At 43.3% G+C, this 16,870-nt stretch overlaps 1 protein-coding gene across 3 annotated transcripts in view; it reads left to right on the forward strand.

Moving 5' to 3' along the window:
• Positions 1-16,870, forward strand: part of LOC141161749 (sodium channel protein type 2 subunit alpha-like) — a 313,242-nt gene that overhangs the window by 211,729 nt on the left and 84,643 nt on the right. For all 3 annotated transcript variants that reach the window (XM_073647018.1, XM_073647017.1, XM_073647019.1), the window contains 2 exons: positions 1,164-1,299; positions 6,097-6,335. In XM_073647018.1, coding sequence (XP_073503119.1) covers positions 1,164-1,299; positions 6,097-6,335 — 375 coding nt within the window. The remainder of the gene's footprint in view (positions 1-1,163; positions 1,300-6,096; positions 6,336-16,870) is intronic.

Genomic DNA, 16,870 nt, shown 5'->3' on the forward strand with positions numbered 1-16,870 from the left:
TGTTTCTCCTTCTTCTTCTTTCTCTCTCTCTCTCTCTCAGGCCTCCTCTCCAGGCCTGGCTCTGGAGCTGGGCCCAGACTGAGCCACCGCTCCCTGTCAGCCCTCTCTGGCTGAGCTCCTCTCTAGACTGACCACTGATCCCAGATGGTGCCCCCCTTATATACTCCCTTCTGACACCCGAGCCCAGGTGACTAGCACCCAATGGGCTCCTACCTATGCCCAGAGTACCTCCCCTCTCTGCTCCTACACCACTGGGATGTTCCTCCCCCCCCCACTCCAGCCGGGGACAGAAGCTGTCGTACCTGCACATCTATCTGGTGGGAGTACCGTTGGTCTGTCCCCCGGAAATGGGGTGAGTGTAGTGCATGCAGCTAACTGAGCTCAGTTCCACACTCCATCCTTACCCGGGAGTGGAATACCACACCTCTGGATCGAGGTGCAATACCCCTGTAGCAGCCGAGTCCTCGGGGTGCTACACATCCTTTGCACTTGCCTTTTAATTGGCACGATGCTGCTTTATTGGTGGCAAAATGACATCCTTTAATTTTTTTTGTTGGTGTTGGCTATCTTTTACATTCCACAAAACATTGAAAAGTGGATCTATCATCTGATTTCATAATACAGACAGCTTACATTATTAGTTATCTAAGACCTGAAGAAGCTGGTGTAGTAACTATGAAAATCCATATCAGATAGGCAGTATCATTCTTTTGGGAATTCACTTTGCCTATTATTAAATGAGCGTGTTTTTACCTGGACTCATTTTAATTTGAAGACATTCTGATATGATTTTTCAAAGTAAGTACACCAGCCCCATCAGATCTAAGAAATCTATTTACTATCGCATGCACGTTGCATTGTGAAATCTTGTGATAGATACACTTTTAATATACAAACTATGTAGCACCGGAATTGTTCACTGTTTTGGAGATATATACATATTGTTGTGTATATATTGTAGTTTATCACCTCACTGCCATACACTTTTGCCGATCGCGCTTTACGGATCATTCTCTATTATATGCAGAGATAATTGTACTAAAAATATAAATTGGAAAATCAACATTTACACAACAATTAACCAATCAGAGAGGCTGAAAGGAAATCCTAGCATACAGGAAACTGTCTTGTTTCTTGGTTAATAATTTATAGTTTCATTACAGGGAACTACAACAGAGACCGAGATAAGGAAAAGGAAATCAAGCTGTTATCAGGTGTCTATGGATCTGTTAGAAGATCCCACAATGATGAGGCAGAGAGCTTTAAGCGTTGCCAGCATTCTGACAAATACAATGGAAGGTAAGTGACATGGGCTTTATGGCAGCGGCAATGAGTGAGAAGTAATGAGTCGGGCATAGCTGGGTGGAAGTAAATGACTAAGGCACTACATGCTGCGTGAGTTGGGTTACCATCAAAAGCATCTCAGGGGAGATGTGTCTCCAACAGAGTTGTCAGACAGTAACTTACTCACCTCTTCCTATTCAGGACACATGCACGCTCAGACGAGGGGGCATGTTTATGGGGGGTGACAAGGTTTAGAAGGAACCACTGTTGGCTGAAAGTTATCTAAAGTTTATGGCCAGCAATACAGTCCTGATGATATTGTTTACCTCCTTCTTCTTTGAGATTTTTGCAGCTAGTTAAGATTTGAGAGTCCTCAGTGGTTGATACCTTTTAATGGCTAACTGAAAAGATGGTAACAGGTTGCAAGCTCTCGAGGCTACTCAGGTCTCTTCATCAAGCATAGTGTAACACAAAATCTGAAGAGTCACATATTTATACACCGCAAGACACAGAAATAATGCAATAGATGAGACAGGTAACGTTAAGCAGAGCTATTACTGTGGGAGAAAGATAAACAGTTCTGGCTGCAAATATTGGATTGGTTCATAGATAAGGACTGTTATGATGACCCCAAAGCTCTGAGGAGCACATTCCTTAGTTGATGTAGAATGACATAAATCCATGCGACACATTCATTCCTGCTCTGGAGGTGTCAAAGGTCACCTTGAGTTTATATTCCCAAACTTTTCTGTCTCTCTGAGATTTGAAATGACCTTTTAATACCAATAATTTCATGTCTGTGATGTTGTGATCAGGGAAACAAAAATGCTTGGCCACAGGTAGATCTATTTTTTCTTCTTTTATTGTGTGGCGATGAGAATTCATCCTTGTCCTAAGTTTTTGCCCTGTCTCCCCTACATACAGACCCCCTGATGGACATTTGTTGCATATAATTAAGTACACTACATTAGATGTGATACAGCTGAAAGTACCTGGGATCTTGTAGTCCTGATGTGAGTTGGGTATCTTTAGTTGAGTGTTAGGTTGATGGTGGGATGAAATTGATTAAAATGTTCTTGGAACATCTTCAGCTGTTGCTCAGACCCCGTCCCCGTCAGAACAGGAATGAATGTGTCGCATGGATTTATGTCATTCTACATCAACTAAGAAATGTGCTCCTCAGAGCTTTGGGGTCTTCATAACAGTCCTTATATGTGAACCAATCCAATATTTACAGCCAGAACTGTTTATCTTTCTCCCACAGTAATAGTTCTGCTTTCCGTCACCTGTCTCATCTATTGCATTATTTCTGTGTCCTATTGTGTATAAATATGTTACTCTTCAGATTTTGTGTCATATTAGCCTGATCAAGAGGCCTGAGTAGCCTCGAAAGCTTTTAACTTGTTACCATGTTTTCCGTTAGCCATTAAAAGGTATCAACTACTGAGGACTCTCAAATCTTAATATTTTTCTATCTACTGGCTAACACGGTACAAAAATATATATTTTCCCTGCAGCTAGTTTTAAACTAACTCCCAACCCCCTCCATTGCTGTCCTAGAATGGTGAACTGACAAAGCCTTAGTGTATGTATCAATGTGTGTAAGTACATGTATGTGTATACAGTATATGCGTAATGTATGTGGGTATATGTGTACAGTATAAGCCTATTGTAAATCTACTGTATATATGTGTGTATAGTACATGAATTCTGTAAGTGTGTGAATGTCTGAAACTATGCAAACTGTATATGTGTGTACACTATATGCATACTGTATGCATTTGTGTGTTTAGTATAGGCAAAATGTATATGTGTATGAGTGTACACTATATGCATACTGTATATATGTGTCATGTGTACAGTATATGCATACCATACAGTATATATGTGTCTATGTGTACAGTATATGCATACTGTATATGTTTGTATGGGTCTGTGTACAGTATATGAATAGTGTATGTGTGTATAGTATACGCATACTGTGTATGTGTATACAGAATGTGCACAGTGTTTGTGTGTATGTATGTACGTACACTATATGCATACTGTATGTGTGCATAGTATATGCACACAGTATATTTGTATGAGTGTATACTATACGCATACTGTATATATGTGTGTACAGTTTTTGCATACTGTATGTGTGTACACTATTTTTATACGGTATATGTGTATGTATGTGTGTTTATGTACGTATTTGTTTTTCATGTATGGTACCGTAAATATGACATGTAAAACATTATAGTCTATTTATTATTTTTATACAAAATATGCAGTATATGATGTCTTTTTATATGGTGGCTGTTTACAGTATATATATATATATATATATAGTGTATATATATATATGTAATAACAAAATACACTGACTTTTCACATATATAATATATTTTTACAGTATATATTGTTACAGTGTATATTGCTATTACCTATATATCCAACATATGACAGTATTATATGTACAATACATGGAAGTATTAAATATATTTACAGCATATTGTGGTATTATGCATGTTTACAACATATGGTGGCTTTTTACTTGTGTTAAGTATGTAGTGGCAGTGTTTATGTGTATAGTATATGACAGTATTATTTATATGTAAAGCATGTGATGTTAGAGATGTGTATATACATTTGCAGAACCCTGGTCCGGTGGCCAGGTCAGTGAGCCATGGCAGCTGGATGGGAGACATGTGAACCTTCTCCTACCTGCCAACATCATCGGCGCGATCTTGTGTGTGTGAGCGTCATACCACAAAAATGGTGTCATGCTAAACCGGCTATTCATATGAGGAGCTGTTGATGGCGGCAGGTAGGAGGAGGCAGTTTATAGGGCTCCCATCCACCGGCAGTGAAATATTTTCCTGCCCACTGGACCACGGTCCTGGAAATCAATTCACTCATCTCCAGTGTAAGTGCATAAATTTACAGCAGGTCGTGGAATTATAATAATTATTTTTGTGTTCAGAATATACTATGGTGATACTAAGTAAAGGCAATCCCACTAAAAGTACAAATTTTAGTAAATATGTATTAAAATATTCCTACAAAAAATATACATATATATATTGACACGAAACATCCATGGGTAACTAAAATAAAGTCTTACATCTTGGATGGTCCCAAAAGACTATTAATATGAAGTAGTCTATAAAATGGGTAAGCAAACGGACCAAAAATATAGTCACAGGATGATGGGTAGAATAATAGAATGACCAACTTACCCTATTATACCCTACCAAAAAACCTACCTATACAAGGAGGTAATGGAAAACCATATGGCACCCTTGCTCAACGTGGGCAGGCCCTGATATGCCCTGTTATACACCTGACTATTCTGCATATATTTATGCATTTTATTGGTATAAGTTATTTGTATATATTCTATACAGGTGCATCTCACAAAATTAGAATATCCTAAGACATCTACATGGGCATGAAGGTCATAGAAAGTTTAGCAAAATGATACATTGATATCCACAATCTGATGTCTTGTTCTAGAGAAATCCATGTTTTTCTTATATAGGTGCTTCTCACAAAATAAGAATATCATCAAAAAGTTAATTTATTTCAGTATTTCAATGCAAAAAGTGAAACTCCTATATTATGTAGAGTCATTACAAACAGAGTGATCTATTTCAAGTGTTTATTTCTGTTATTGTTGATGATTATGGCTTACAGCCAATGAAAACACAAAAGTCATTATCTCACTAAACTAGAATAATTAACAAAAAACACCTGCAAAGGCTTCCTAAGCATTTAAAAAGGTCCCTTAGTCTGTTTCTATAGGCTCCACAATCATGGGGGAGACCGCTGACTTGACAGATGTCCAGAAGGCAGTCATTGACACACTGAACAAGGTCCCAGAGTTCCAATTTTCATTTGGAAATCAAGGTCCCAGAGTCTGGAGGAAGAGTGGAGAGGCCACAATCCAAGCTGCTTGAGGTCTAGTGTGAAGTTTCCACAATCAGTGATGGTTTGGGGAGCCATGTCATCTGCTGGTGTAGGTCCACTGTGTTTTATCAAGACCAAAGTCAGCGCAGCCGTCTACCAGGAAATTTTAGAGCACTTCATGCTTCCTTCTGCCGATAAGCTTTTTGGAGATGGAAATGTCATTCTCCAGCAGGACTTGGCCCCTGTCCACACTGCCAGAAGCACCAATACCTGGTTTACACACAACAGTATCACTGTGCTTGATTGGCAGCAAACTCGCCTGACCTTAACCCCATAGAGAATCTATCGGGTATTGTCAAGAGGAAGATGAGAGACACCAGACCCAACAATGCAGACGAGCTGAAGGCTGCTATCAAAGCAACCTGCGCCTCCATAACACCTCAGCAGTGCCACAGGCTGGTCGCCTCCATGCCACGCCGCATTGATGCAGTAATTGATGCAAAAGGAGCCCGACCAAGTATTGAGTGCATTTACTGAACATACATTTCAGTAGGCCAACATTTTGGATTTTAAAATCATTTTTCAAGCTGTTGTTATGAAGTATTCTAATTTACTGAGATAATGACTTTTGTGTTTTCATTGGCTGTAAGCCATAATCATCAACATTAACAGAAATAAACACTTGAAATAGATCACTCTGTTTGTAATGACTCTATATAATATACGAGCTTCACTTTTTATATTGAAGAACTGAAATAAATTAACTTTTTGATGATATTCTAATTTTGTGGGAAGCACCTGTATATGCAGGACCTTAAAAAAAATAAAGGGTTCCTCTAATGTTGTCCTTAGCCTAAGCAGAGAATAATGATGAGAACAGAAATAAGAAGTAAGACACTGTTTCCCTTTCTTTCTCAGAACTCGAAGAGTCCAGGCAGAAGTGTCCACCATGTTGGTACAAGTTTGCAAACACTTTTCTGATCTGGGATTGTACTCCTTACTGGCTAAATATAAAGCACGTTGTGAAATTAGTCGTGATGGATCCCTTTGTGGACCTTGCCATAACAATCTGCATTGTTCTGAACACACTTTTCATGGCTATGGAGCATTACCCAATGACTGATGAGTTTAATTATGTTCTCTCTGCTGGTAACTTGGTAAGCAGAAAATTACATTATCTTTGTAGACACCTTATTTGCACAGATAAATTGATTTCTTTTACAAATTAACTCTTTTTTGGCTTACATAGAATCACAGAAAGGTAGAGTTGGAAGAGACCCTGCAGGGTCATCGTGTCCAACCCCCTGCTCAATGCAGGATTCACTAAACCATCTCAGACAGATGTCTGTCCAGCCTCTGTTTGAAGACTTCCATTGAAGGAGAACTCACCACCTCTCGTGGCCGCCTGTTCCACTCATTGATCACCCTCACTGTCCAAAAGTTTTTTCCAATATCTAATCTGTATCTTTTCCCATTCAGTTTCATCCCATTGCTTCTAGTATTGTTTTGTGGAAATGAGAATAAAACTGATCCCTCTATAGTGTGACATCCCTTGAGATATTCGTAGACAGCTGTTAAGTCTCCTCTCAGTCTTCTCTTTTGCAACTAAACCTTCCCAAATCCTCTAACCGCTTCTCATAGGACATTGTTTGCAGCCTTGTCACCATTCTAGTCGCTCTTCTCTGCACTTGCTCCAGTATTTTGAGGTCTTTTTTGAAATGTGGCACCCAGAACTGGACACATTATTCCAGATGAGGCCTCACCAAAGAGGAGTAGATTGGGATAATTACTTCACATGATCTAGACTGTATGCTTCTATTAATACAACCCAGAACTGTGTTTGCCTTTTTTGCTGCTGCATCATACTGTTGACTCATGTGCAGTCTGTGATCTATTAGTATACCTAAGTCTTTTTCACATGTACTGTTGCTTTGCCGTGTTCCTCCCATTGTGTAGATGCTTTTTTTCCTTTTTCTTGCCCAGATGTAGGACTTTGCATTTCTCCTTGTTAAAAACCATTCTGTTAGCTGCTGCCAACAGTTCTAGTTTGTTTAAATCTTTTTGAATCCTCTCTCTCTTCTCTAGTATTAGCTATCCCTCCTAGCTCATGTGTCAACATATGAATCTCACATCCACCTGGGGATACACCAAAAAATTACCCCAAACATCCTTGGTTATCCAAATTTGTCTAAACAGCCCCTGCCAAATTCAGACTGTTGGAGGTTTGTGTTGACATATGATATGACATGAAGATGGATACTAAAAACTTTCAACATTATTTTATCTGCCTTTAGTTGAGCTCAGAGCTAAGTAGATAGATAAAATATTTTATTCCTGATATTTCCCCTTTTAGTGCACTTACTAGTGGGTCATTTACAAAAGTCCTCAGTACTTCCCCATGGCAGTAAGCTTTGGTGTAACATTCAGAATAGTCAAAGTGACAATAAATGTGCAAGATAATAATGAATCAGATTTGAGATATGATCAAACCATTATTAATTTAAAGGGAATGTATCACAAAATGGCCTACTGTTTAAATCAAGTTTTTATGTTAAATGTATTTTTTTTTATTTTAGTCATCTTGTTTTTCATATTACCTTCTGTATTTTTTTCATAGAAATGGTGCAGTTTTCATACTGGCTACTGGGGTTATTTAGACTCTTACTTGCTGTTTTTTTTTTTACAGAAGACTTTTCAGAAGTTTCATTATCATCACAGGCAGGAATACAATGACTAATAATACCACTATTGCAAAGAATCCGGCACTCACTGGTGAATATTTATTATGATACAACCTTCTTCACTTAGGAGCAGAGTGTCTGCTCCGTAGCAGCAAAGGTCACTTTCTCTATAGCACTGCTTCCCTTCTTCTACCCCCGTGGTCCAATACTATTGTGTATTTTTGATAAAAGTCAGGTTGACCGAAACATTACCTCTACACTAATTTGGACCAAACCAATTAAGGAATTTTTCTATACTATTCACCTGTGAGTGCTGATTTTTTGCCATATGATATTCAATGGATAGTAACCTTATTCGGGCACCTATATTATTTAGGAGTGCCATATTGTACCATTATATTAATAATACCACTATACACAGCTGATAACATAGGATCCAACATTCACAATGGGTGATGTCACAGCTCACCCCCCCCCTCCTGTGCAATGATTGATAACACCTCCATATACAGCAGATAACACAGGATTCGCCATTCACAATAGGTAATGTAACAGCTCACCTCCTCCTCCTCCTGTGCAATGACTGATAACACCTCTATACACAGCTGATAACAGAGGATCCACCATTCACAATGGGTGATGTCACAGCTCACCCCCCCCTCCTGTGCAGTGATTGATAACACCTCCATATACAGCAGATAACACAGGATTCGCCATTCACAATAGGTAATGTCACAGCTCACCTCCTCCTCCTGTGCAATGACTGATAACACCTCTATACACAGCTGATAACAGAGGATCCACCATTCACAATAGGTGATGTCACAGCTCACCTCCTCCTGTACAATGACTGATAACCTCCATATACAATAGATAACACAGGATCCACCATTCACAATTGGTGATGTCACAGCCCACCTCCTCCCCCTCCTGTACAATGACTGATAACACCTCTATATACAGTAGATAACACAGGATCTACGATTCATAATAGATGATGTCAAAGCTCACCACCTCCTCCTTTCCAAATAACCTTTGCACACGCTCATTAGATGTGTCAATGTTAAAGATAGTGTCTGCTGCTAATGTGTATGTGAGTTTCCTGAAAGAACAGGAAGTATGAGTCTATGGCTCGTGTTAAAAATTGCAAAATTGTTATTTCTGTTTAAATACAAATAGTGATATGAAAAGAAAAAAAAAAACTTTTAACAGAAAAACCTGATTTAAACAGTAGGTAATTTACCGATGGTACACTCCTTTTAAGTTCTACTGTGTCTATGAATGAATGAATGAAGCCTCGGTTTAAATGGTCCGAATCTGTCCTAAAATTATTGGAGTTTCAGATATCTTTACTGGGAAATCAGTTATAGCTTTGCATGTAAATGCAGTTATATTTAGGTAAAATTAGACAGGAAGATTGTTCCTATTGTTGATTAGTTTTACTTTCCTCCACAATTTCAACTACTTTCTGTCACTCTACAGACATAACGATTACGGTGGTATAATTGGAAAAAAAATGTTTGTAGGTGAGAATTCTATGAAATCAGTGCACATACTGTATGTTATGCTAGTGTAGCAATTCTCTTGGGAAAATAGGCAAAGCATAAAACTAACTACAACTGACCCTTCTGGTTCATGTACAGACTAGAGATCCTGTCCCTGCAGTTCCTAGTGGTTCCTGCATGAACAGAGATAGCCCTAACCACCGACTTAAAGATGGCAACTCGGACCTATGCTGCCTAAAAGGCCGTAAAGTGCTTCACGTTCCTCCTAAAGAACCGCAGAGCAGAGTGTAAATCTATAATATAACTGGGGATGCATGTCTCTGTCTGAAGCCTCGATAGACTGCGCATGCGCGACGCACAGTCTGGCTCCAGACCGAAGCAGGCATCGAGTCGTTAAAGGTAAGAGGAGTGTGTATGGCACCGGAGATCGCAATATGCGTAGGCACTGAACGCATACCGCGATCTCCGGCGCCATACTTATATACTTACCTGACCGGGAGGAGCGTTGCCGCGGCGCCTCTCTTCGCCGGAGATTGGGGATGAGGGGTATCATGCATAGCAGGATTGGGGATGAGGGAGCCATGCATACCAGGATTGGGGATGAGGGAGCCATGCATACCAGGATCGGGGATGAGGGAGCCATGCATACCAGAATTGGGGATGAGGGGTGCCATGCATACCAGGATTGGGGATGAGCGGTTCCATGCATGCCGGGATTGGGGATGAGGGGTGCCATGCATGCCGGGATTGAGGATGGGGGGTGCCATGCATACTGGGATTGGGGATGAGGGGTGCCATGCATACCGGGATTGGGCATGAGGTGTGCCATGCATACCAGGATTGGGCATGAGGGGTGCCATGCATACCAGGATTAGGGATAAGGGGTGCCATGCATACCAGGATTGCGGATGAGGGTTGCCATGCATACCAGGATTGGGGATGAGGGGTGACATGCATACTGGGATTGGGGATGAGGGGTGCCATGCATACCGGGATTCGGATGAGGGTCCATGCATACTAGGATAGGGATGAGGAGTGCCATGCATACCAGGATTCAGATAAGGGGCCATGCATACCAGGATGGGGATGAGGGGTGCCATGCATACCAGGATGTGGGTGAGGGGTCCATACATACCAGAATGAGGGATACCATACATACCAGGATAGGGATGAGGGATGGGATACCATGCATACCAGGATATGGATGAGGAGTACCACACATACTAGAATTGGGGATAAGGGGTGCAAGCATACCAGGATTGGGGATGAGGGGTGCCACGCATACCAGGATTGGGGATGAGGGGTGCCATGCATACCAGGATTGGGGGTGAGGGGTGCCATGCATACCAGGATTGGGGGTGAGGGGTGCCATGAGGAAGTTAAGATGGATCCAGCTCAACACACCAAGCTATTAATTAAAATTCAACAATCTTTATTGGCAAATCCTTTTAAAAATTTGTAGAAAAGACAAAAAATGGACATCTCAGACGACAAAGCATATATTATGGGGTGGTGTGTATAAAAAATGTCTTACCTGACCGGGAGGAGCGTTGCCGCGGCGCCTCTATTCGCCGGAGACCGGGCAGGAGTGAGGCGTCGGATCGGCGCATGCACATAGCGCTATTCGGTGCCATTTTACTGAAGACACATTTACAGTGTGTCTTCAGAAAAATGGCGCCGGACAGCTCGGTGCTCTGGCACCGTACTCCTCCCCCGGCCTCTGGCAGAACAGGACGCAGTAGCGCTGGAGCATAGGGAAGAAAGGTGAGTATAAGTGTTTCTTTTTTGTATATGTGTACAGTGTGAAAGGGATGAGGGGGCCACACATACCAGGATTGGGGGGTGAGGGGGCCATACATACCCTGGATTGAGGGGTGAGGGGACAATGCATAACAGGATTGTGGGGTGAGGGGATCATGCATACCAGGATTGTGGGGTGAGGGGATCATGCATACCAGGATGAGGGGTACCACACATACCAGGATTGGGGGGTGATGGGTACCACACATACCAAGATTGGGGAGTGATGGGTACCACACATACCAGGATTGGGAGGTGAGGGGTACCACGCATACCAGGATTGGGGGTGAGGGGTACCACACATACCAGGATTGTGGGGTGAGGGGACCATGCATTCCAGGATTGGGGAGTGAGGAGTACCACACATACCAGGATTGGTGGATGAGGGGACAATGCATACAAGGATTGGGGGTGAGGGCTACCACACATACCAGGATTGGGGGGTGAGGGGACCATGCATACCAGGATTGCGGGGTAAGGGCACCATGCATACCAGGATTGGGGGGTGAGGGGTACCACACATGCCAGGATTGGGGGTGAGGGGACCATGCATACCAGGATTGGGGGGTGAGGGGTACCATGCATACCAGGATTGGGGGGTGAGGGGTACCACACATACCAGGATTGGGGGGGTGAGGAGACCATGCATACCAGGATGAGGGATACCACACATACCATTATTGGGGGATGAGGGTATCATGCATACCAGGATTGGGGGTTGAGGGGAACATGCACACCAGGATTGGGGTGTGAGGAGACCATGCATACCAGGATTGGGGGGGTGAGGGGACCCTGCATACCAGGATTGGGGAGTGAGGGGTGCCATGCATACCAGAATAGGGATGAGGGGTACCATACATACCAGGATAGGAATGCAGGGTACCATGCATACCAGGATGAAGGATGGGGTGCCATGCATACCAGGATGAGGGGTATCATGCATACCCAGAATAGGGATGAGGGGTGCCATGCATACTAGGATGAGGGATTGGGTGCCATGCATACCAGGTTTCTGGGATGAGGAGGCCATACATACCAGAATTGGGATGAGGGGTGCCATGCATACCAGGATGAGGGGTACCATACATACCAGAATAGGGATGAGGGGTACCATACATACCAGGATAAGGATGAGGGGTACTATGTATGCCAGGATAGGGATGAGGGGTACCATGTATGCCAGGATAGGGATGAGGGGTACCATGTATACCAGGATTGGGGATGAGGGGCCCATGCATACCAGGATAGGGATGAGAAGTGCCATGTATACCAGTATGGGGGTGAGGGATCCGTGCATACCAGGATAGGGATGAGGGGTTCATACATACCAGAATGAGGGATACCATACATACCAGGATAGGGATGAGGGATGGGATACCATGCATACCAGGATATGGATGAGGAGTACCACACATACCAGAATTGGGGATAAGGGGTGCCACGCATAACAAGATTGGGGATGAGGGGTGCCACGCATACCAGGATTGGGGGTGAGGGGAGCCATGCATACCAGGATTGGGGATGAGGGGTGCCATGCATACCAGGATTGGGGGTGAGGAGTACCACACATACCAGGATTGGGGGTGAGGGGTGCCACGCATACCAGGATTGGGGATGAGGGGTGCCATGCATACCAGGATTGGGGATGAGGGGTGCCATGCATACCAGGATTGGGGGTGAGGGGTGCTATACATGCCAGGATTCGGGATAAGGGGTGACATGCATACTGGGATTGGGGATGAGGGGTGCCATGCATACCAGGATTCGGATGAGGGGCCATGCATACCAGGATAGAGATGAGGAGTGCTATGCATACCAGGATTCAGATAAGGGGCCATGCATACCAGGATGGGGATGAGGGGTGCCATGCATACCAGGATGTGAGGGGTGAGGATTGGGGATGAGGGGTGCCATGCATTCCGGGATTGGGGATGAGGGGTGCCATGCATGCCGTGATTGGGGATGCGGCGTGCCATGCATGCTGGGATTGAGGATGAGGGGTGCCATGCATACCAGGATTGGGGGTGAGGGGTGCCATGCATACCAGGATTGGGCATGAGAGGTGCCATGCATACCAGGATTGGGCATGAGGGGTGCCATGCATACCAGGATTGGGAATGAGGGGTGCCATGCATACCAGGATTGGGGATGAGGGGTGCCATGCATACCAGGATTGGGGGTGAGGGGTGCCATGAGGAAGTGAAGATGGATCCAGCTCAACACACCAGGCAATTAATTAAAATTCAACAATCTTTATTGGCACATCCCTTTAAAAATTTGTAGAAAAGACAAAAAATGGACATCTCAGACGACAAAGCATATATTATGGGGTGGTGTGTATAAAAAATGCCATACGCGTTTCGAGTGAAAAACTCTTGAACACTGGCTATATATGAGGGGTGCCACGCATACCAGGATTGGGGATGAGGGGTGCCATGCATACCAGGATTGGGGATGAGAGGTGCCATGCATACCAGGATTGGGGGTGAGGGGTGCCATGCATACCAGGATTGGGGGTGAGGGGTGCCATGCATACCAGGATTGGGGGTGAGGGGTGCTATACATGCCAGGATTTGGGATAAGGGGTGACATGCATACTGGGATTGGGGATGAGGGGTGCCATACATACCAGGATTCGGATGAGGGGCCATGCATACCAGGATAGAGATGAGGAGTGCTATGCATACCAGGATTCAGATAAGGGGCCATGCATACCAGGATGGGGATGAGGGGTGCCATGCATACCAGGATGTGAGGGGTGAGGATTGGGGATGAGGGGTGCCATGCATTCCGGGATTGGGGATGAGGGGTGCCATGCATGCCGTGATTGGGGATGCGGCGTGCCATGCATGCTGGGATTGAGGATGAGGGGTGCCATGCATACCAGGATTGGGGGTGAGGGGTGCCATGCATACCAGGATTGGGCATGAGAGGTGCCATGCATACCAGGATTGGGCATGAGGGGTGCCATGCATACCAGGATTGGGGATGAGGGGTGCCATTCATACCAGGATTGGGGATGAGGGGTGCCATGCATACCAGGATTGGGGGTGAGGGGTACCATGAGGAAGTGAAGATGGATCCAGCTCAACACACCAGGCAATTAATTAAAATTCAACAATCTTTATTGGCAAATCCCTTTAAAAATTTGTAGAAAAGACAAAAAATGGACATCTCAGACGACAAAGCATATATTATGGGGTGGTGTGTATAAAAAATGCCATACGCGTTTCGAGTGAAAAACTCTTGAACACTGGCTATATATGGGGGGTGCCACACATACCAGGATTGGGGATGAGGGGTGCCATGCATACCAGGATTGGGGATGAGAGGTGCCATGCATACCAGGATTGGGGGTGAGGGGTGCCATGCATACCAGGATTGGGGGTGAGGGGTGCCATGCATACCAGGATTGGGGGTGAGGGGTGCCATGCATACCAGGATTGGGGGTGAGAGGTGCCATGCATACCAGGATGGGGATGAGTGGTGCCTTGCTTACCAGGATAGGATGGTGGGGACAGGATGGGGGCGGCACAAATACCAGGAGGGGGGCAGCACATACCAGCATGGGAGACCATATACCAATAAAAATGCTCGCCACCCGGGTGTAGAACGGGTTCAATAGCTAGTTACCTATAAAAGGGAAAGTGTGCTTTAAAGGAAAGATACCAGAGTGAGTAGAATACACCACGAAATACAAAATAAAGTACAAAATGCGTACTGTTAGATAATCTGCCACCTACTACCTAAAAGGAATAAATGAGATGAGTGCAGAAAAAAGTACGGAAACAGCAAAGAGATAAACCTTAGCAGGAATTTTACTGACTGGCTTTAAACAACAACAGAATGTATGAACAATCCAAAGGTAACTATCACCAGCAGGAAATGCAAGCAGGGAGAAAGAAGATAAAGCCGCACCCAAAAAGTGATAGGGCAGACAAATGAAAGCACGTGTGTTCAGCTAAACAGACTGCATCCAGAATAAAAGAACTAAAATGCCCAGGGAAAAGGTATGTCTGCAGTGGCTCAGCAGACAGAGAAGCCAACAACCAAACACACGCTCAAGGGTTCGAACCCAGGAACATGACAGCATACAATTAAATTATCTCCCTTATTGGTTAGAAAGGTTAGCTTATTAAACCTTCTTTTTGCTAAAGTGCATTTGGTTGGTTAGCAGGAAGCAGGGGACAGATAGGACAAAGCGTGACTGCAGGTTCAGACTACACAAGGTCTGTTTGTAGTCTGTACCCATGGAAACATACATTTGTCTTCATAAAGATCTGTAACATAAATCAAAAGATATTTTAAACAAGAAGACTATATGCTAAATTGCAAAGGAGTTATACAAATATGATTACAGAGTATACACAAGACCTTAAATGTATCTTTTTTTATTTAGTTAAAATTATTTGGTAATCATAATTTCATTAAAAAAAATCAATTTCTAACTTTAGTAAAACATTAATCCTGCATTTCTAAGTTGTAAAAGTGCAGCTTTCTGTGATGAGCCTGCAGAGTTACAGCAGTACAAAGGGCCAGTGGTGAAAGGCAAATGAGATTAAGTTCTTAGTACATATTACTGCATGGGAACTTGTTCGGTACTAATGAGAAAGAAGGATTAGATGCAGCAGTGTTATAACGAGATATGTTTAATTATCTAGGAAAATAATGACTAGTGACTGAACAACCATGTGTACTTCAGGAAAGTTAGATCAGAAAACCATAAATCAGCCATGTGATTCAGTGGCAGCTGTTTGCTATAGGTGCTCACACACCTTAGAAAGTTCTTGGCTCCCCATATACATGTATATGCTTTTTATTATTACAGGGTTAAAACTTCTGCCAGATGATTCTGGTAATGGCTTATCTTCTGCAGGAACAAAGGATGGGCATGTTGAAATCCAATACGCCTGATTCATCTCATAACATCTACCATCACTGGACAATTGAGAAACCATAATACACATAGTTAGCTGATCCGGCCATGTACAACTGACTTGAATAATTTTGAAGTGGAATGCAGACATTAAGGGAATCTATCAGTATGATTCCATCCCGAAAACTATTTATATATGCATGTAGCTCTTTCAAGGACAAGTCCAGCAATGCATTTACATGGCCAGTCTGCTCCTCAATTACTGAGAAATTGGCGTTTGAATTGATATGCAAATGAGGCTTTAAAATTATTTGGAGATCTGAAGCCTCAGTCCCTCCAGCTCTATTCGCTACCCAGCACCACCTCCCCCTGCTTCACTGACCCACCCACTTTGCTCTACTTCCCCAGCTGACTAAGAGACAGAAAGGTGAACACATGTCCTGGTTTCTAGTCAAAGCTGGTCAGGTGCATCTAATCAAGACCTGCAGTGCTAGGATTTAAAGGGAATCTGTCACCCCCTGGGACTAATTTGAACTACTTATATCGGCATACAGGGGTTAGAAATGTAAATCTATACCTACCTGTATGCCTCATATTAGAGGTCTAGTTGCTGTGAAATTAATTTTTATTCCTACAGGTTTCTGATGCTTTGGAGGTCCGGACCCATATTAGTAGGTCAGATAAGTCCCAGGGGTGACAGATTCCCTTTAGCCCAGTCCTACCTGGATATATATAGTTGTCGTGGCTACAAGCTTTGTGGGCCCAGTAGAGTGATAACAATTTTTTCAACTTTAGAGAACTTTCCAAATAAGTTTTCGTCCTTTTTGAAG

The sequence above is a fragment of the Phyllobates terribilis genome, unplaced genomic scaffold (genome assembly GCF_046119375.1).
Source record: "Phyllobates terribilis strain yellow unplaced genomic scaffold, ASM4611937v1 Scaffold_9__5_contigs__length_417890890, whole genome shotgun sequence".
NCBI classification, from domain to species: Eukaryota; Metazoa; Chordata; class Amphibia; order Anura; family Dendrobatidae; genus Phyllobates; species Phyllobates terribilis.